Genomic DNA, 21,729 nt, shown 5'->3' with positions numbered 1-21,729 from the left:
AATTACTGTTTCTAGGGAAGTGATAAACAAATCTGTATTTAGAACAATGTGATTCATGAGTGTCTTCTTTTGGTGTTGATCTTTTGAAGCTTCTTCAGTCAAACTTGAACAAAGCATAAGGGGAAAAGGAGGACAACTGAACACTGAGATGTAATACGCATAAAATATCACCATCTATCACCAACACCAGCGTAATAATCACAAAGCCATCATAATTCACCTCCAGACTGTCAACTTACATTGCATTCCAGATTCCTCAAACTGAGATCTAACTTGTAACTACTTGTACTTAGTTTTGATAGTTATCTTTATGACTGTTCATCTGTCTCTCATGCACAAATAATACTGTGTGCTGTCTCTACTTCCACCCATGGCTCAGTAGCAGAAGGTGTATGGTGTCCCTGTGCCATCTGCATTTTTAAAGACATCGAGTTGCAGCAGTTGCACAGTAATCCTAATTTGAATTTAGTGTGCAAGAGGGTTCTCTTTCTTTAACTTTTGTGGGTGTTGTAACATTGTAACTGAATCCATGTGCGGTGATAGTTCACACCCTTTTTCTTGCCACGGTTAGCTTGACACACAGTCTCTTGAAATCCTGGGGAATGAAGGAGGTGGAGCCACATCTCAGCCTTTCAATAACTGTCAGTACTTGCACACTTGGCCATGATTAAGAACAGTGATAGACAAAAGCATTCAGCAAATGAAGTTTGCCTATCTATATTAATGTAGGCGACAGTAAAACATTTCTCTATGTTTAACTTCGTTATCAACAAAATACTTGACCAAGGTATTCCTAGTCTCTCGCCCAATGTCAGCTGGAATGGACTCTAGCAACCCTGTGACCCTGTGTGCAGAATATGCGGTGTAAATAATAAATTAATGAATAATACATATGGATTTGCCTTCATATTTTGTGTTTTTGCTCTTGACGCAGGTTATTCTTCAGTCCAGAGATTACAATGCTTTGTCCATGAGTGTAATGGCCTTTGTGGCCATGATTTACCCTCTGGAGTACATGTTCCCCGTTATCCCATTACTGCCAACATGCATGGCCTCTGCTGAACAGGTAAAACTCATCGTTAGTCACAAATCACATTTACTAAGCATGTCTAACTTGCTTTCACAATGGAGTGAAAACGTAAAATTTTACCGTTAGTAAGTGCTGTCTGGTCTGACGTAAAGACTTCCTGTAAAAGGGAAGGGTACAATGATGTGGCATCTAAGACCAGAGTTCTCACTGCGACAAACATGTAGCCTAATCACAGTGCCAAAGAGCTAGACTAATATGGCAGTCAGAACACATGTGCCACATCTTAATGATTGAATTCCATTACATACAGTAATATCCGGACTATTGAATGCACCTGAATATAAGCTGCATTGGATAAAAATAAATAAATAAACATATGTGTAATTATATAGGCCGCACCTGTCTATAAGCTGCAGGTGTCCACGTTGTAACATGAGATATTTATACAGAAAGATGTTGAACAGAAACATTTTTTTATTTTTTTTTACTTTTAGTTGTATACATACGGTAACATCCACAAATAGGAACTTTTTCATGAACAATGCCTGTAACACGGCCAATGAAAAAGACGTATAATAAATAACACAAGGAAAAGTCCATCCATCCATTTTCTATCCCGGGTTTGTCTTTATTCTGCGCAGTAAAACCATTAAAGTTGTCTCCTTTAGTGTCGGAATTGAACAGCCTCAGAATTTCACGTTAATTTCATTGGTTCAATGTGAAGAGGCTAAATGTTTTGGCGGCATGAAGCTTGTTAGCCCCCCAAAAATCTATAATAAGCTGCATCATTGTTTAAGACGCAGTGTTCAGAGCGTGTGAAAAAAGCAGCGGCTTACAGTCTGGAAATCACGGTAGTTACAAAAAGGGGCACCAAGTTTCAATACAGCTTTGCAATATCTAAATTATTTTAGAATATTTTCTGCCTGTCTCTTTTTACCAAAGCTTGGTTTTATGGAAGACCAGCTGTGTCTCAAACAGCAGGTAAAATGGACAGTGAAACATTAGGGTAGAATCTTGGGAAAATGGTCATCAAATACAATGATGAGCTTATTATTTTAACTGACCGATATTTTTCACGGTAGCTACATTTATTTTTATTTTTTATATTTTATTAATTCCTCCTGGTAAATTCCTATTTGCATTTAACCCATCATGGATGAACCACAAGCAGTTGGTAGCCACTTCGCGGTACCATGGGAGCAATTAGGGGTTAACAACATTTCGGCAAGCTAGGACGAGCGCGGGTCTTGAACCAGAAATGTCTAGTTACATAGACGTCTGCTTTAACCCCTTGAGCTGTACCCCCTTAATATGGACACAGCGACACGCAATTGCCATAAGGCTCACACAAGGATTTAAGGATTAAGGTTAGGCATCATATCAACAGAAGATTTAAGCTCTTAAGGTCGTCTAATTGACTGCCCATTTCTTCTCCTGCGCAGCTCCTTCTTGCCCCTACGCCATATATCATAGGTGTACCTGCTAGCTTCTTCCTTTACAAAGCTGACTTCAAAATTCCAGACGATGTGTGGCTGGTTGACCTTGACAGCAGCAAGGTCAGTATACCCACATTATAGTTTCTTCCATGTTTCTTTCGTTCTTTTAATATCTCAGTGAAATTAGAGTATTTGTCTCATTGTATTTGTTTATGCTCCAGGTTATAGCACCCACGAATGCAGAGATTCTACCACCTCTTCCAGAGCCAGAAGCTGGGGAGCTTAAGAAACATCTAAAACAGGTACTGTCCTAGATTTATCTCATAATGGCCTCCTCAGTCTACCAATCTGACATTTGCTGATGCTGCTCTGCTTAATCAGTCTTCCTAAAACCAGTAACAGCTGGTACTTTATAACATTTTAGATGTTTCTGAAACCCATGCACTGCCTAGGAGCCAACTGGTACTGTTTCTACATCTATTGTTTGGTTTTATTCCTATATAAGTTTAAAACTTCTCTTTCAGCTGTGTGAAGAGTAGGGGGTGTTCCTACTTCAGCAGAGTTGTATGTATTGTGGAATGTTTGAGAAACATGGATGAGTTTTGTGTTGCACTAACACTTTTTTTCTATTCTTTTTTTCTTGTTGCATGCTCTAGCTTTTGGAGGTAAACACAAGACCCTAGAACCTCATTTTATAGCAAAACAGCTTTCGTAATGCTGTTAATAATGGAAGTGACTAACTTGCCCCTCTAACCCAGTTCCCTAACATAGCATCAGAATCTGGTTCTGATTCAGGGAAACACATTCTCTATTGTATTTTTTTTCCCCACACTATGTGAAACAATGAAATCAGCCTTTACATATTTAATGTAGTTGTAGAGATTTACAAAAAGATGATATTTAACCTTTCTCTTTGCTTCTAAGTGGCCTTACTGTTCTTTAGTTATCAATTTAAAGCTTTTTCAAAGTTAGGTTAACCTAATATTTTTGTTGATACTAATTTCATTTTATTTATTACAATATCCATAGCATCCAGGCTGACAAATGATAGTGCTGAATTAGAGCCTGGTACTAGTTTCCCATTTTTTTCAGTTTGACAACAGAATAAAAGAAGAAAACTTTTTAGAAATAGGATCCTGAGGTCACTTCAATTATAATTTACTTTTTGAGATTTAAAAAAATACTTCTGAAATCTTTAAATGCAATTTTTTTAAACATATTTGGGGTAAAGTTATGTAGCAGAGGGGAATTGAGAAGTGGATCAGTCCAAGCCACATGTTATAACTTCTCAATTCTGTAGTATCCCAGTATCTATGGCATTAAAACAACAGCTTTGGGTATTTTACTTAAAATGGATCTAATTTTATAAAACTAGTATCATTCCACATCCAAGATCACTTGAAACAAGCCATTAGGACAGACCATAAGGTTTATGCAAATAGTTTGCCAAGGTAATGATTCATGTGAAAAATAGGTTTTGGCTGGTAGAAATCTCCTTAAAATATTTTTGAGAGTCCGGAAGTCACCCTGAATAAACATGATGTGGAGATACTATTTTATGTTAAAGATAGAAAAAGGAAAATCTCATTGAAGATAAGAAGTTATTCATGACCTTGTCGAAGATTACTAGTTTAATGAGCCTTTATAAACAAATTAAAGGGATTCATTATAACTTTTAAATAGTTATAGTATTTTGACAGGGACACAAGTTTTGTTATTTTAGCTGTCTATAAAAACATATTTAGGATCCAATTAGATCCTAAATAATTAGCCGCCTCTTTTTCAATGGACCAAAAGTAATTGGACAATTGACTCAGAAGGCTGCAAAAAAAAACAAAAAACGCATGGACTCTTCCCTCGGTAACCTGTCATCAATTAAGCAGTTAAAAGGTCAGGAGTTGATTCAAGGTGTGCCATTTGCATTTGGAAGCTGTTGCTGTGAACACACGTGGTCCAAGGTGCTCTTAATGGAAGTGAAACAGACCATCTTGAGGCTGAAAAAAAAAAAGAAATTCATCAGGGAGATAGCGGAAATGTTAAGAGTGGCTAAATCAACAGTTGGTACATTCTGAGAAAAAAAGATTGCAATGGTTAGCTTGGGAACTCAAAAAGGCCTGAACATCACGGAAGACAACAGTGGTGGATGATCACAGAATCCTTTCCATGGTGAAGAAAAACCCCTTCACAGCATCCACTCAAGTGAAGAACATGCTCCATGAAATAGGTGTATCAGTATCTAAGTTGACTATAATTGAAGACTTCAGCAAACTAAATACAAAGGATTGACCACAAGGTACAAACCATTAATCAGCCTCAAAAATAGAAAGGCCAGAATTGAGTTTGCCAAAAAACACCTGAAAAAGCCAGTCAAGTTCTGGAACAGCACACTTTGGACAGATGAGACTAAGAGCAACCTGTACCAAAATGGTGGAAAGAAGAAAGTTTGGAGAAGAACTGGAAAAGCTCATGATCCAAAGCACACCACATCTTCTGTAAAAGATGGCGGAAGCAGTGTGATGGCATGGGCATGGATGGCTTCCAATGGGACTGGGTCATTAGTGTTTATTGATGATGTGACAAAAGACAGAAGCAGCCTGATGAATTCTGAAGTGTAAAGGGATATACTTTTTGCTCAGATTCAGCCAAATGCAGCAACATTGATTGGACAGCTCTTCCCAGTACGGAAAGACAATGATCCAAAACATACTGCAACCTGGGAGTTTTTTTTTAAAGCAAAGAAGTGGAATATTCCCAGATTTCAACCCAATCGAGCATGCATTTCACTTGCTCAAGACAAAACTTAAGGCAGGAAGACCCACAAACAAGCAACAACTGAAGATAGCTAGGCTGGCCTGGGCTTCACAAGGATGAAACCTAGTATTTGGTGATTCCTATGGGTTCCAGACTTCAGGCTGTCATTGCCTGCAAAGGATTCTCAACAAAATATTGAAAAGTAACATTATACTTTGGGTTATGTTTATTTGTCCAATTACTTTTGAGCCCCTGAAATGAGGAGCGTTTGTATAAAAATAGCTACAATTCCTACATGTTTAATCGGATATATTTGTTTTCTAGAATGAATGAGAGTACAGAAATTCAAGCGAAATGAAAATAGTATCTTTTGCAGAAATAAATACTTTTTTCATTTATCTCCAGGCAAAAATTACTCATTTTTTTAGAGTTGTTGCCAGTACACAATAGAAACACTTGAGTTTTAATTTTTGTAAATGCTCTACTTACTGAATGCACCTTGAATCAGAGCCGGTTCAGTGGCTATGTGATTAGTCGCTCTCTCCCTTAGTGTGGTTGTGTGACTGAGAAGCTGGTGTGTGGGAGTGCGCAAAGCCTCGGTTTAGGATAACATATTTGGATAGAAGCACACAATAATGAACTCTTTCAGTTTAGAAAATGTCACTGATGATGGCTCAGATGATTATGTAAGGATTGTGATGCCAACGCAGAACACTCTTGATACAAGAGTCACTGAAAATGCTTGCCCTTAATGTTTAACAAGTTAAAGTGAATTGGAAGAGAATCTGGTTGATTTATTTCACAAATCTATCAGTTATACTTCAGCTCATCCATAATATATTTGTTAAACACTGAAGTGTGCAAGTATTTTGTCTGATCCTGAAAAGATCTGCTGTATTGTTTCGGTCATTATCATTCCCTGGTTCATCCCAGTTGGTAACAATGGATGACCTTCACGTGTCTTTAAACTTTCTAGGTAAATTTATTATTTTATTTTTTTTGTTTCATTATCGCCTGCTTACATTTTTCATTGTCTTTCACCTTGGTCATAAGACAAACATTTTTATAGTGTGTTTCTCTGTAATCTTTCTGTCCTTCTATCTTTCTCAAACTGATTTGCTCTCCATCATCTTTTTCAAGTGATCAAAAATGATCATTTCTTATCTCCTTTCTTCAGTAAATGCTTCTTATCAAAAATTAGGAAAAGGTAGACCAAACCAACTGAAATAACATTTTTTTTCAAGATGGATTTTTAGATCATTTTAATGGCCCTAAAACGCTGGACTGTTGAATGGAGACAAAAAAGGGAAAGGGCCATGATTTGACCCTTTCATCATATGTTCTACCAGTGTCACTTTTCATCCCAGGCATTCATGTGATTTTCCTCCCATCTCTCTTATCCCCCTCCTAGTGTCTGGTTAGGTTGACCGTGATCACCCAAAAGCAGATCTTCTCCTCTGAAAATAAGGTTACTCATTTCTCCTCCTGTGGAATGTGTAATGCTGCTGCACGGATATCTTCTCTCTTTCACACATTGTTTTGCTTGTGACTATTACGGCTCTCTTTTCCAGAGACCCTAAACTTGAATAATGTGCATATCAATGCCACAGAATGTTGTGGGCCAGTTCTTGACTCACTGCTTAGCTCTGGCTTAAGCATGACTGAATGTGCGTGCATCAATCTTGGCATCAGTGAGCTATACAAGAAATGATGAAGCTAATCACTTTGACAAACATAACATTCATCCAGACGCAGCAACTAAATGTCCCATAATGCTAAGCTTAACATTGACACTTGATTCTGCAGCAGTTCCCTCAAAGCCAACCATGCATAACAACTTATTTCCCTTGTGATCCTCTTCCAAAAAACACACCCACTACAGGCACAACATTGGCTGATTTCTAAGTCGTACCTACTGTGCACCATATGATTCAATATCTATTTTAATTATGAAGGGATATTAAACTAAAATTAATCAATTTTTTTGATGGATATTTCATAATCCACTTACCTTTTAGCAAGTGAGTCACTAAAATGAACTGACTCACTTTTAACATGTTAGTGACTAACTTTTATTCTTTGTTAAATGGCTAAATAATTAGTAATGTGAAACTGATTTTTTTTTATATTAGACATGCAATTGTTGATGCCAATTGTGGGAGTGTTTCATTTCAGCACTGTGTTCCCTAGAGAACACTCTTGCTATGTTTTTAACTTGCGGTTCTGTTCCCTGTCGTAGGCCTTGGCCAGTATGAGCATGAACACCCAGCCAATTTTAAATTTGGAGAAGTTTCAAGAAGGTCAGGAGCTGCCCCTGCTCCCTCCTGGACGTGATAAAGCTTCACCATCGTCCACAGAGTTCAACCCCCTGATTTATGGCAATGATGTAGATTCTGTGGATGTAGCCACTAGGCAAGCTCTTGATGTGTTTTTACACCATTTTGCCGAGTTTCCACACTGTGTATATGAACACGTTGTTACATTATGTAAATTTATATTACACTGAAAACTTATAAAATGTAGAGTTATAAAGCCAAAATCCTTTTATTTTACAGGGTGGCTATGGTACGGTTCTTCAATTCTCCAAATGTTCTCCAAGGGTTTCAGATGCACACTCGCACCTTACGCCTCTTCCCTCGCCCCGTGGTGGCTTTTCAGTCATCGTCTTTTCTTGCATCTCGGCCAAGGCGCTCTGGTTTTGCTGATAAACTCTCCCACACCCAGGCAGTAGAGTTCTATGGAGAGTGGGCCCTTAATCCCACTAATCTTGCTTTTCAGAGGATACATAACAGTAAGATTATTTGTACAATAAGTAACAGGAAGATTACTAATACAATATCATAGAGACACCAGCCCCCCGTGTATATTTTTTAAACAGTGCACACTATTGTTTCAGATGTGTTTGACCCCTCATTAATTGGTGACAAACCAAAGTGGTATGCTCACCAGCTTCAGCCAGTGGTTTACCGAGTGTACGATGGAAGCTCCCAGTTGGTTGAGGCCATGGCTGGTCCATTTGAGGAAGAGGGGAATGAGTCTGATCCTACTGACAGGTAAATTTAGAACAAAATCTTCTTTTCCGTATTGAAGCAATTTAGCTGTATTTGAGTTATTCCACTCTTACCTTACAAGATACATATTTTGTGTTAGTGGTAGTGACAGTGAGGCATATGATGACTCCAGTTCATCGTATTCCTCACTTGGAGACCTTGTAAGTGAGATGATCCAAGGAGATATTCAGGGAGACACACCAAGTAAGTTTGATATTGATAATAAAAAAAAAAATCCTTTTGCTTTTCACAGACAACAGCCTCAATACTTTGCTCAGTATATTTGATTCAGATGTGTTTAAATATTTTTTGTTGATACTTTAGGTGTAGAACCACCTACTCATGCTGCTCTGGGAGATGCAAGTGAGGTTGAGTTTCAAGACTTCCAGGACTTTAGGGAAGGGCATGGCCTGGATGGTCCACCTGGTGGTGATGGGCATGCAGAACCATCTGATGGACAACCCCTTCGATCAAGTTCCAGTACAACTGCAAGCTCAAGTCCCAGCACAATCATCCAAGGAACCAGTCATGTATGTCAACATTGCAGTTCCTAAACCACATCAGTTATCTTTGAAAATAATTTTCTTATTTCATTGTCAAATGTGTTCAGAATAATGTTTGAAATGATTCCATATAGGATTGTAAAAAAATAAAAAAGACGGGGAGTTTTATTGATCAGATATAATTAGATATATTGATATGATATCCGCATAGATGAAACTCTGTGCTATTCTTTTCCCAGGACCAGGGAGAAGTCCCTGAAATTGAGGCATCAGCCAGTGCAGCCTCACAAAATCCTGTCCCTGGACTGGGAAGCCAGCCATTCCTCAGACCCACAGCTGATGCTGGCCTGGTAGAGCCAGCCAATAAAAAACAAGAGTATGACAACCCATACTTTGAGCCTCAATATGGCTTCCCCTCTGAGGAAGATGCTGATGCTGAAGAACAAGTGGAGTCATACACACCTCGATTCAACCAAAACCTCAATGGCAACAAGTGTGTTAAACTTTTTCATCACTTGAGTGGATGCATTATCATCATTTAAATGGGCTCTCTGACCTACTATGCAATGCACTCTTATCAAAACCAAGCATGTCATATTACTCTCTCGATTCATGGTGGTCTTGAATCTTGAGTGTGCCTGAATGTGTGACTGTTTTTCTAACATTGTTTACATATGTTATGCATTTGGAAAGAATTTATTTATTTAACTTATTTATTTATTTATTTATTTTTTTAAGGGTGCAGCGTCCTTTACGTCCAAATAGTTTGAGGCTCCCTGGAGAATCTGATGGGGAGGATTCTCGCAACAGCTCGCCAAATTCCACTATTTCCAACAGCAGCAATGATGGATTTGGAGGATTTATGTCATTTGCAAGTAAGATTATTACTATCTACATTCTTCTGATTCTGTCTCATCTATGGTAGGCCAACACTTATATTGTATGATTTGCAGGAGATAGAGTTTTATCATTCTGATTTTCAGTACAAACATTGAATAATGTTACTTATCCAACAAAGTATGGTTATTAAAGAAGCTCATATATACACCCAGCATAATAAGAATTAATGGGAAAAGAAGAGACTTGTGCTTTCTCACATTTCGTTCAATGTAACTAACATTTTTTATTCATTTGTTTATTTTTTTCTATTTTTTTTATGAGAGGAAAGCAAACAACTTGGAATGACCGCTATATATTGCAGCAATAATCAATTGATTAACAAAACATGGAATGAGTGTTAAGAGCTTAGTGGACAGTTTTCACATTTGACATATTGAGTCAGGTTGGATTCAACTTTTGTTGCAGTTCCTTTGAGGAGCAGTGAAACTAATAAGATTAAACCACAACCCAGTCTGTGGTTGAAATATGATCCAAAGTCAATCCAACAACTTATTGCACCAGTCAGTCGGTATGATTAGCACTTTTGAATACACTAGAGCAAATAATCAATGATATAACTTAAGAAGTAGTAGAAATATTTATCTGTCCCTGACGCAACTAACAAGAGGTGTATTGAAGAGCTTGGTAATGAAATCCAGCTATAATATTTCTGATTATGTATTCATTTTCACACTAGGCAATCTTTACAAGAACCATGGCACCAGTTTCAGCCTTTCCAATCTTGCCCTTCCCAACAAAGCAGCACGGGAGAAATCAACACCTTTCCCCAGTCTGAAAGGTAATACAGAACAGGCAGTCACACAACGTCTCCCTGTTTTTCTTTGTGACAAAGTCATTTTTACTTCAAGCATAATAAGACACATGATGATCTATTTTACAAGAGAAAAGAAGGAAGAGGTTATAGAGGTAGCTCAGTATATAGGAATTACAGTACACTTTCATCACTTGAATGGGGTGGTTTCTCTGATCCCCTCATTTATTCCGCTGCATGTTCAGATGCTTTTAACCATTCGTTTAGAAATTTAAATCTCAACTATTTCTTTTAATTTACATTACAGTTAAATGTTCTAATTCAAATTCTCTAATTTTATATACACTTTAAATTGTGTGATGATTGCTTATTGTATATTAAGTATACATTATAAATCTGGTAATGGCACAATATATGGGCTGCATTGCTCACTGAAACATACAGTAAGCATGTAGAATTAATATACACTAAATTAAATTAAAGTCTTCAATCAGTTCATCATATACATTTCAAAGTCAGTAATTGACTGATTAGGGTTTCTGTTCTTCTGTCTCTTTTCTGTTTTCTAAATTATTGTTTATGTGTTAAAGAATACTTTAATTTTGATATTGAGGAGGAGATGGAACAAGCAGGTTTGTTGGGATATTTTGTAGCCTGACTTCCCTCCCTTTTTGATTGCCAAGTGAATATGGCACTATTTGAAAGGAGATTATTGAGGATAACTCTGAATAAAGTTTTTCTCTCAAAGAAAAATCAGCTCAAAAACAGACTTCACAATTAGAATTCAAACTTTGTTTGTTGTATGTTTCATGTCTATCTTGGCTGACATTTTGATTGTTAGTAAGGGACAGATGATTGAACATTACAATGTCATTTTCATAAATAGCACAGTCAGTTAGTAGTTCTGCATTGGGGTTCTTTTTGTGATTTTTCTTTAGCAACATTAATTTGTGCAGAGTTCAGCTAGTTCAGTTTGTAACACTGAATACCTGACTTGAATAAAGCCTCCAAACGATCTGCTGTTTATGCGGCTTTTTAATATAAAGATGTATATTCATCTTATCATAGAGGTAAAATCAAATCAAACATAGATTAGCTGATGTTTAATACAGTGACCTACAAAAGTTCATCATTCACGGCATCACAAACTCTAAAACAATTGGGGTCTAAATTGTATCGTTATCTGACCATTTGTGACATTTTTGTCTGAACGCTACCAGGCTAGTTTGAATGCTGTTTAAGCTGGATTTTCACATTTTATGAGAGAAAAAATGGGTGAAGCATGGTAATCTGACTCAATAGCTCCACTCCATGTGGAATAGCTGCCATAGAAAATATTCTACTCCTTTGAACATGATGTGCTTTGTCTTTGTTGTTCAGATGCCCCTGACAGCCCGGGTATGTTATGTCTGCTGTGTAGTTTGTATTAGACATGCCCACAAGGCTCTTCTCTATCCTTGAAGTGACCTATACCGACTGTACACCCTGTTTCTTAGCATAGCACTAAGATAGACTAATGTGTGGTCATTTACACCTCTCTATTCCTCTGTCATACCTTTCTTGTGTGACTGGTAGAAGTCCTTTTTTTCGAGGTCGACCGATAGAGGATTGTGGAATGCTTTTGCAATGATGATAGATTAGACCTGGAAAATTACCTGGTTAATTCGAAGTGTATTTACTTTCTATAAAAATGGAGAGAAAAAAAAAATTATAACAAAAAAATAATTACAAAAAGTTGCACTCAGGTGTCAAGGAATATTTGCATTTTGCAAATTTTGCCTTCGAACTGAAGTAAGTTCAATTTATGGTCCCAAAGTTATGATCAAATGGTTATTATAACAGAAGCTTTGGAGTCTTTGTTTGGTGAAAACGCTCTGCACACTATCCTTAATAGAACTCTGTGACTTAAATAGAACGTTCCGTTTAACAGCACTAAAAGACACATGACCTCGAATCATACTTTAACCATTTTATCACTGTCCATATGCTTATCAGTAAAACAGCAACATACACTTTTAGTACGGTATGCTAAAGGTGAGCAAACTTCATCCTCTTAACCAGCAAGATCAAGAGTAAGATATAACTGGAATTTAAATTATGTCTCCAGACATTATGCACTTGAAACTATTGTTCATGTTCATCAATTTCTATTGGAAAACATTGAAGAAAACATTCCCAAAGTTAAATTTGTGATGCTATTAGCCATTGTTACACACAAGTTCCTGAAAAAGTGATATTTAAAAATCCTTATGTGCAACATTTAAGTAGTCTGTGTTATCGGTCGGCCTCTTTTCCTTCTTTATTAAAATTCTCAATGCACCATTATTAATTTATTTGCATACAAAAATCTAAAAAAACAAAAGATTAACTGCATTTGCCTTGGAATAACATTCACAAAAATACCTCTGTGAATGACATTTATTCCCCACCTGATTACAACTGTCTGTTTTAACTTGCTTGCTTGTTTTGTGGCATTCCATTGTTAAATAGTTCCTTCCCTTTAGGTGGTAATTTGTGAAATTAGAATTAACATTGTTGAAAATCACAAGTTTCCTAATTCACTTATTCCATGGTACAACTACTATGCATTTACCTTTTTGTTCCTCAGGTTATTACTTAAATTAGATGTATGCTCAGTACTAGAACCGTTTCAAAGAAAAAGAAAACAACTTCAGTGTTGCTGAAGTTATGAATTTTCAGTGTGGAATTTTAATTTGTCCTCACATACTTCAGGCTTTACAATGCATATACTGTACCACGAAGTATGAGCTATGGCTCACTCCTACTCATTTTCAGGGTTGATGCCATCATCAATACATAGTCTATTTCTCTTTTCTGTCTATCCTTCTTGATTTTTTTTTTGTGTGCGTTTTTTTTTTTTTTCTTCTCTGTTTTGGCGCCATGTTGATTGTGCATGTGTGTTGCTTTATGGGTTGATGTTCAGACTGGTTATGTCTGGGCCGGTGTCCCTCTCTCTGTCCACATTTACGCGGCACTAATTTTGGGTTTTGTGTGCAGTATTTGGGCTAAATTCTCTAATGGAGATTATAACAGAGGCCGGCCCGGGGAGCGGAGAAGGTTGGTTCTGCCCTTTTTTCGAGTGAGCTGCATGCTTCTCCAAGCCAGTCAACTACATCTCCCAATATCCCCGTCTATCCTCATTACAATCACTGTGTGCGTGATCAAAAAAGTCACCCAATTGTCTGACCACACTACCACTCACAGTGACTGCTCTACTTCATAACAAGCTTTATTTCATATTACATTGTTTTAACTTTGTTTTTTTTAAAACTGCCGTCCTCACAGATATGTTTAAAAAGTCTTTCATCTAATTTTGGTAATGGCAGGAAGACAAGGGACAATGCAAAATACAACATATATCCACAGGGGAAGCAGCACGATGCAAAGCGGGATGTTGTGGGAATAGATTAAAGATAACAAATAGTCTGCCATCCATTGTTTGCTATTGTTTTTATGCTTCCATAAAGTAGATAAGGTTGGGTCAAATCATTCTGTAAATATCTACTTTCAGTATACAAGTTATGTTATGCTCTCAGTGAGACAAAAGGTTTTGGCTCACACACCTCATATTATAAGATGTATTTATTTTCAGTGCAGTATTCTGACATTGAATTATTATTTTTTTTTATATTTCTTTAGTTATCCTTTATAAAATATACATTTTCATTGATCTGTTTCACTTTATATATTTTGTGTGTGTTAAAATCTACTAACTCATAAACTCCTAAATCTTTACTTAGAAACATCAACTCTGAATTCTTACACCACCTCCTTTTTTCAATACCCCCACAATACTACCGAAAAGTTTGCACACGTTCTTCATCAATGACTATTTGGATTTCTAAAATCATTCACATGCCAGCATTTGATTACCTCCTTCTTCTTTTGGCTTTTCCCTTCAGGGGCCGCCACAGCGAATTAACTTTCTCCATCTAACCCTATTCTCTGTATGCTCCTCTCTCATACCAACTACCTACGTATACCTTCTCTCACTACGTCCATAAATCTTCTCTTTGGTCTTCCTCGAGACCTCCTGCCTGGCAGCTCCAATTCCAGAATCCGTCTACCAATGTATTCACTATCCCTCCCCTGTACATGACCGAACCATCTCAGTCTGGCTTCTCTGACCTTCTCTCCAAAACATTTAACATGTGCTGTTCCTCTGATAGACTCATTCCTGATCCTATCCATCCTGGTCACTCCCAAAGAGAACCTCAACGTCTTCATTTCTGCGACCTCTAGCTCTGCCAGCCTGTCTTTTGGTCATTGTAACTGTTTCTACGCCATACAGCATCACTGGTCTCACCACTGTCTTGTATACCTTTCCTTTCATTCTGGCCGATCGTCTTCTATCACATAAGGGTCCTTAATTAATAATAAACAGCTTTTACTACTCATGCAAACAGTACTTGGATTCCAGTCTCATCCATGTGACCACTGTTCTCGAACAGTCTCACAATTTAATTTTATCGTCCCCAAATAATGAATCCTCAAAATCATAAGATAGGTGGTTGTCAGTACTCCTCTTTTGCAGAAACTGGGACTAAATATAGGATGCAATGCTTAAGTCGATGTTAATTTTAAGCAGAAGAGGATAAGAGTAAGCATCTTGTGGATTAGTCTCCCTGTGCAGGAAGTATAACTTGTAGAACTGAGGGCTGCTGATGTTCTGGCTGCACAAGTCAGGATGACAGTTCTTAGAGGATCCCACCAGCCTGTCAGTCTGACAGACCATGTACTCAGCCAGCAATAATTTCAATTTGTAGATCAGTACTCCACCTCCGCTCTACCGCTCAGACAGTGCTGAAGGATTTCTGTAAACACAAGATGCCCTCTACTGTCTGTCAAAGAAGGCTTAACGGCCAGGATAGTTTATTTTCTTCAAATGTGGACAAAAAAACTGCATTTGAAGATTTTGCTGAGAGGAAAGGAGTACTCAATCTACCTCCAGTGACATTCCCTAAGCACTGTGTAATCTGTCCTTATTTTAAGTCGGGCCATGCAATTTCTCACATTCCATTACACTGATTGGTTCTTGTTTCATGACTTATTTGTGTCAAGTGGTCTCAGGCATCAAATCTAAACATCATTTAATGTGTTGAATACATTTTTATTCTAGTGGATGACAGAAAAATGTATTTTATTTATTTTTTTTATGTTCTTTTTTTTCTTGAATATCAAAAGCAATTAAAAAAATGGACCGGACCATACAAAATAGCGCATTGTTTCCAAAATGTTTTCAATATTACGACGTTTTAAGATCATCTGCTATCATTGTTAATTCTGTATCCTGCATTGACATTCTGTATTAACATGGACCAGACAGGAGAGTTCTGAGATCATGGTATTAATATCTGAAAAGTAAAAATCCCCACTTGAGCCTGGAAGGTAATCACAGCAATTTGCCAACAACTTTGCAGTAAAAGAGGCCTTACTGTTATATTTGTCATATATTGTGATTTTATACAAACAAAGCCTGAATTGCAATTAGCTACTTATCACTTGATCTAGAGCTTGAAATTTGTCCACAATCTGAAAATTCTAACCAGGTTTTCACCAGCCATATAGCTTTCCAGATCTGTCATTAAGACTGTGGTCACAGATGAACATAAGGTGTCCGGGGTGAATATTTATATCTTCCTAATTGCAACTATGAATGACCATTTTGAAATTCATTCAATTATTGTAACGAATTAATTGTTTGTTATGTGCTGAAATCCGTCCATCTTTCCATGTGTGTTCTTAACCGCATATCTTAAATATGTTAATATTTCCTTCAACACTTTTGCTTTATAATCAGGGTTCAGATTGACTTCACTTTCTAATGAGCGTGGATACTAATGTGCTTCTGTGTTTTGTTTTGGGTGTTTTTCTTATCTTTCACCTCTCTTAAGATAAGCATTGCAAGGGTAGAGACAACAATAATAGAGGGATAAAAATAGATAAACTGTGACATGAGGACAGGGATTAAGTGAGTTACTATGATATATCAGTTGCATAACTTTTCCAAATAACATAAGTGACCAATGATGATGGGAATGTTTTATCAGAAGCACAGATAACTTTACAGGACTCCCGACTGGTTGGTACTGGTAATGCTTATGGATTTTTCATAGTAACTATGATGTATGATATTGTATGACTTATAGAGAATGCAAGACCAAAATGTTTGTGTGTCTATACTGAGAATCCCTCGGAGACCCTGAAGTGAACAATAAAACAGTAATGCATGCTCTGCACTGTGTTAAGAATACATCCTGTTGAACTTCATGTGTAATTGAGCTGTTGCATGGCAAGGCGATCAGTGTGTGAGTGCTTTTTTTGCCTGGACAGGCGGTTGTCAGGCTTTTGTGTCTTCCTCCTCACATATGCTGTAGTGAGTGCTGACATATGCTGTAATGAGAGTGGAAGGTTGTACTGCTTGTTGCTAGGGTCTGAGTTGTTCAGTCATGGAAGACAACCTCGAGTTACCTCAGGTAGTCACAGGACCTGTCTCTGCTTCAGACTCTTTGGTATCTATGAAGCAGGAGCCAGGGGAGAGACTACCTGAGTGTGTGATGTGGTGCCACAGGAGTAGCAGGCTAAGCATCCTCAGTGCTTAGAGCTTCATGCGTCATACTCCTAGATCATAGTGTGTTTCCTGTTTTTTGTCTCACTCCCCCTTTACATGAAGCTCCTGATAAAGGGAGTGTCTATTAGACACTTGGGGGAACCTAAATTGACCTGCACTAATTTGTTCTGTCTTGAACATGATGCACAGAGCTCAAATGACACAATGGTCTTTCGCCAGGAGCTTCATAGTGCTGTGGTAACCAGGTAGATGCAACCCTCCTAATTTTCAGGAGCTCCTGCCCAGCTGGCAGTCTTCTGTCATCATCTTTATCCACCCCCAAAAGATGGACTGAGCCATGGAAATGCTTAATGGTGGAGTTGCATACTTGAATCGGTGAATAAATGAGCGAGATTGTCAACAAATCTCAGCTATTCAGAATGAGATCTGAAGCTTTGCCACACTATTGTATAGGAAGAGTCCAAAATTCCCTATTGGTCCTTATTGCAAAAGATATGCCTCTTCCTAAAAATTAAAGTGATTCGGATTAGGATGGAAAAACACTACATTTTGTCTTGTGCTTTCATGGTGATATACGTATATGTAGATCGATAGATAGATAGATAGATCGATGGATAGATTGATGGATAGATAGATAGATCGACATTTAAAAATGATTGACCCAATCCCTACTTATGTTCTGTAAGCATTCAATAGCATATAGGGAATGTGTTAAAAATGAGGTAGTTTGTATTCTTACAGATTAAATTGCCCAACTTGTCATTCTGTCATCTGTTCCTTTTTTTTGCATGTTTTTCATTTTCTGTACAGATTATCTTGTGTGACCTCACATCCATAATCAAGATTCCTGTCTGTGTGTCTGTATATGTGGCCGCACCATGTTTGATTTTAGTCTTCACTGTTGTTCACTAGACTCCAGTACATGTAGTAATTTGTATTTTCCACAGTAATTATCTGAAAAGATCCCGGGTGTGTCTGCCTCCCTCATGAAGTGACGCAAAACTCTTTATTATTTAATATTTTGACCTTAAAAAGGCACTATTTTAAATGATATGTTCTCTTCTGGTTTACATGGCCTGATAAGCCAGTTCTTTTGTGTGTGTCTAGTTCTCTAAGTGTTCTTTTGTCAAGTAATCCTGAAAATTTGTAGTATTGGCTGTCTTTTTCTGTGGTGTTCAGGCACCTCATTGTTATTGCTTCTTTACCAGGTGCACGTGCACCCCGGGCACTTGTGGACCAGAAGTCCTCTGTAATCAAGCACAGCCCAACAGTGAAGAGAGAATCTCCCTCACCTCAAGGTCGTGTCAACAACACAAGGTAGTTTATTCAATTTGTGACTGGAACATGTTATGACTTGCATTAATTTTTCAAGCTATATATAGTTGGCTATCATATTAAAATGATGCTATATAATTGTGTCTTCCACACTCAGTGACTAAGTCAGGTATTATTATTTTGATTCAGTGAGAACCAGCAGTTCTTGAAGGAAGTGGTGCAGAGTGTCCTGGATGGACAGGGAGTCGGCTGGCTCAACATGAAAAAAGTGCGCCGCCTTCTGGAGAATGAGCAACTCCGTGTCTTCGTTTTGAGTAAACTCAACAGAGCCGTCCAATCTGAAGAAGATGCCAGACAAGAGATCATCCGTGATGTGGTGAGAAGATAGCTAACCTCCTCTTAAGCAATAAGGGCACAAGCTTATTAAAAAATACATCCCATTAAAGGCACAAATAAAATGTATGGGCCACTGTTTTCCCTCTCAAGTAAAAATTTAAAGAGCAATGACAATTTTTCTTTTGATGGAACAATACTTAATTCACTGTTTTCCCTGATTTTGTGATTTCCATAACACAAAGCAACATAACATGGTTCTGAACCTGGTCTATTTCTTCAAACAACATTGGTTGTTAAAAATTAGTAGAAGTGCAAAAATACACACAACCCTAGGTTTCCATTTGATTTGACCAAAGAACTAACATCCGAGGAATAGCATTTAGCTAAGTAACGCACTAACTAACCAGCAAACTCACTTAATATTGAAAGGGTGAAGGCTCTTACTAAAATCCATTGCTTTTATATTTACAGAATATATTGTGAATTTTGCAACACTGTTGCAACTGTTGTTAGTTCAATTGTAATGATTACCACTTATTAATGCAGTCAATTATTAACTAGTATTCTTGATGATTAGTAGATTAGTGTGATAAGTACAGCAACTACTTTGTCATTTATTCATATGATGGCAACTTAGCAAAAAATCCCAAATAGGTTTACTCTGCTTCTAGTTCAATATGTGGTCTTAAGTTGTGAAAACGGAATACTGTAAGACCGGTATTATTTAATTTATGAGTCAAATAACATTAAGACATTTAGACATTTTACTGAAATGATTGAAATGTTTCCAGGAGGTTAGCAGGAAGGTGTATAAAGGCATGTTGGACATCTTGAAGTGTACAGTATCCAGTTTGGAACACTCCTACACAAATGCGGGCCTTGGAGGAATGGCGAGTGTCTTCAGCCTATTAGAGATTGCACGTACACATTATCAAACCAAAGGTTAGTCCTGCTGGTTCCGGTGATGCATACAGTAAACATTGATTTGTGTCATTTAAAAAAGATTTTTTCTTCTTGCCTGTCTGTGTTAAATACAAATTTACTAGCTAATTTTTCAAAGCTTTGCAGTCTTGGGCTTGTGCTACTAACACTTTTCCGCATCTTACAGTGCTCAAATTTATCTTTTAATCATTTGTTCTCCTTTATCAAACCATCATTTTCTCCTTAGATTCAACCTCTGTATTTTCTGTTCTTGTCATTTTGATGAACTTGGTGAACATTTGGTAAATTGGTAGACCCTGAAAAGCGCAAGCGAAGTCCCACAGACAGTGCTGGCAGTCCGGGGAGTAAAGAGAGTCCTTCTGGTCGTGTGGAGACCGCTAGACCTCAGGCTCTTCTGAATATTCCCCATCTGCAGCTGCCACATCACGCAACGGGCAAAGGAGCCCACCATTTTGATACCCGCAGTCTGAACGAAGAGAACTTTATTGCCTCGATTGGTGTGTATATCACTCCAGCCGTGGTTGCATGTGCACTGTGAGGTTTTCTACCTTGCTCCCTGCAAGCTCATCAACCCTAGACTCAGTCCCGACCCTCTCTTTCACTTGTTGCCTGTCGACTATTACAGTTTTTTAGTATTCCACACACTTTGATTGAAACAATGCTAAGGAGAGATCATTATAGGTTTTCTAAAAATTATAATTCCACACCCACCTTTTAACTTTCATTGTCCTTTGATGAGTTTGCAAATTATTGTTTTGAAAATCTATTCAACATTCAAATGGTAAATGGTGGCTTGTGAGCATGAAAAAGCTCTGAAAAGTGTTTGGAATGTTACCCTGCGTTTCAGTGTGGCTTGTGTGTCTGTCTTGCCTTTCTCTGTCTATGTGACCCTGTTTGTCTTCTCTCTGGAGTTCTATGGTCAGTCTGTCAGCACCTTGACTGCATGTTCTTGTTTTTGTCTCCTAATATCTAAATCTGCAGTAGTGGACAAGGGAAATGAGATTTGTGCATCGATAGTAAAATTGTTGCTCATCAGTGCCTTTACTGCAGGTTTCTGCGAGCCGTCCTATAGACGATGAAATCCCCCTTTGCTCTCAGCATGGAGGGTGGAAGTATTACTCCCCAGTAAACAGTCCCAGAAAATAAATTTCTTAATAGCAAGTGTTTTGGTTTCAGATGTTTATAAAATGGTTAACATTAAAAAAAAAAAAAGAATGTGTATTATAATTTCTAAGGACTGTAAAGTCATTCTGGATCTGTATACAGGGGACAATTTCAGTCAACCGCCCTGACACCACTCCTACCCTCAACCCTTATGTTCCTCTTAGAAATTGCACCTTCAATTCTACAGAATGCTCTGAGACATGCACCCCGGCTTCTGCAACTACTCCATTTCACCTGCAGGCTAGTAAGCCTTTCAACCACATCCCACGCTCTTTCCAAGTAGATCATCTCTCTCTCACCTTCACTCTGGAGAGCCAGACAACTGCAGTCTATTAAAAAAAAACTTGTCAGTCAGACGTCACTTTCAAGTCATTGTGTGGCTCTCCATGACTTTGGGCCAAGAACTTAGGGTGTATTGTAATGTTACCTTAGTAGCTGTCTCACATTTCACAATGTATTGACTTGCTTTACAGTTCCAGTTACAGTTCAAGTTTAAAACACAGCTACATGCAAACATTGCAAAAGATCCTTATTTGATAATACCATATTTCACATGTTTCTTTTTAAAATTTTTATTTTGTTTTGACTTCAGTGCTCATCTACCATACATGCCTTTTCAATCTGCTCTCTGACTCTCTCTGTCTTTCTCTCCTTGCTTGCAATGCATCTTGGGTAGAATTGTGGAGCAAGCACCAGGATAAGCAAAAAGCTCTGGAAAAACCACAGAGTAAGAGACTTCACACACCAAAAAATGAGGGGGAAAAAAAGAAGAACGGGATGATCGTTTGCAGGCATTTTACACCCCCTTTTATTCACCTTTTCAGGATAATACGGGTCTATACATCAGCAGGACTGTATTCAGCATACACGTTTAAAGGATATGGCTAAAATAAATGTTAGCAACACAAAGACAAGATTGATGAAGATACATTATGGAGAAGCTTTGGTAAAACTTTCAAGTCTATTTTAATAGTATGCTGACTAGTCATAAGGCGAACA

At 37.7% G+C, this 21,729-nt stretch overlaps 1 protein-coding gene across 19 annotated transcripts in view; it reads left to right on the top strand.

Annotated features, from left to right (window-relative positions):
• Nucleotides 1-21,729, top strand: part of madd (MAP-kinase activating death domain) — a 53,217-nt gene that overhangs the window by 12,199 nt on the left and 19,289 nt on the right. For 5 of the 19 annotated variants that reach the window (XM_086144027.1, XM_086144032.1, XM_086144021.1 and 2 more), the window contains exons 5-23: nucleotides 935-1,066; nucleotides 2,473-2,586; nucleotides 2,688-2,768; nucleotides 6,629-6,685; nucleotides 7,457-7,629; nucleotides 7,773-8,008; nucleotides 8,114-8,270; nucleotides 8,368-8,471; nucleotides 8,592-8,797; nucleotides 9,010-9,263; nucleotides 9,509-9,645; nucleotides 10,347-10,448; nucleotides 11,012-11,053; nucleotides 13,440-13,499; nucleotides 18,222-18,330; nucleotides 18,478-18,664; nucleotides 19,416-19,566; nucleotides 19,860-20,063; nucleotides 21,407-21,457. In XM_086144027.1, the coding sequence (XP_086000153.1) occupies nucleotides 935-1,066; nucleotides 2,473-2,586; nucleotides 2,688-2,768; nucleotides 6,629-6,685; nucleotides 7,457-7,629; nucleotides 7,773-8,008; nucleotides 8,114-8,270; nucleotides 8,368-8,471; nucleotides 8,592-8,797; nucleotides 9,010-9,263; nucleotides 9,509-9,645; nucleotides 10,347-10,448; nucleotides 11,012-11,053; nucleotides 13,440-13,499; nucleotides 18,222-18,330; nucleotides 18,478-18,664; nucleotides 19,416-19,566; nucleotides 19,860-20,063; nucleotides 21,407-21,457 (2,557 nt within the window). The remainder of the gene's footprint in view (nucleotides 1-934; nucleotides 1,067-2,472; nucleotides 2,587-2,687; nucleotides 2,769-6,628; nucleotides 6,686-7,456; nucleotides 7,630-7,772; nucleotides 8,009-8,113; nucleotides 8,271-8,367; nucleotides 8,472-8,591; nucleotides 8,798-9,009; nucleotides 9,264-9,508; nucleotides 9,646-10,346; nucleotides 10,449-11,011; nucleotides 11,054-13,439; nucleotides 13,500-18,221; nucleotides 18,331-18,477; nucleotides 18,665-19,415; nucleotides 19,567-19,859; nucleotides 20,064-21,406; nucleotides 21,458-21,729) is intronic. The other 14 variants (XM_086144034.1, XM_086144037.1, XM_086144036.1 and 11 more) reach the window with 8 other exon arrangements.

Source organism: Fistularia commersonii, chromosome 3, assembly GCF_037954325.1.
Source record: "Fistularia commersonii isolate RoL2024-O1a breed Wild chromosome 3, RoL_Fcom_v1.0, whole genome shotgun sequence".
Lineage (NCBI taxonomy): Eukaryota > Metazoa > Chordata > Actinopteri > Syngnathiformes > Fistulariidae > Fistularia > Fistularia commersonii.
The sequence above is the reverse complement of the archived record's forward strand: the minus strand, read 5'-3'. Positions and strand labels throughout refer to the sequence as shown.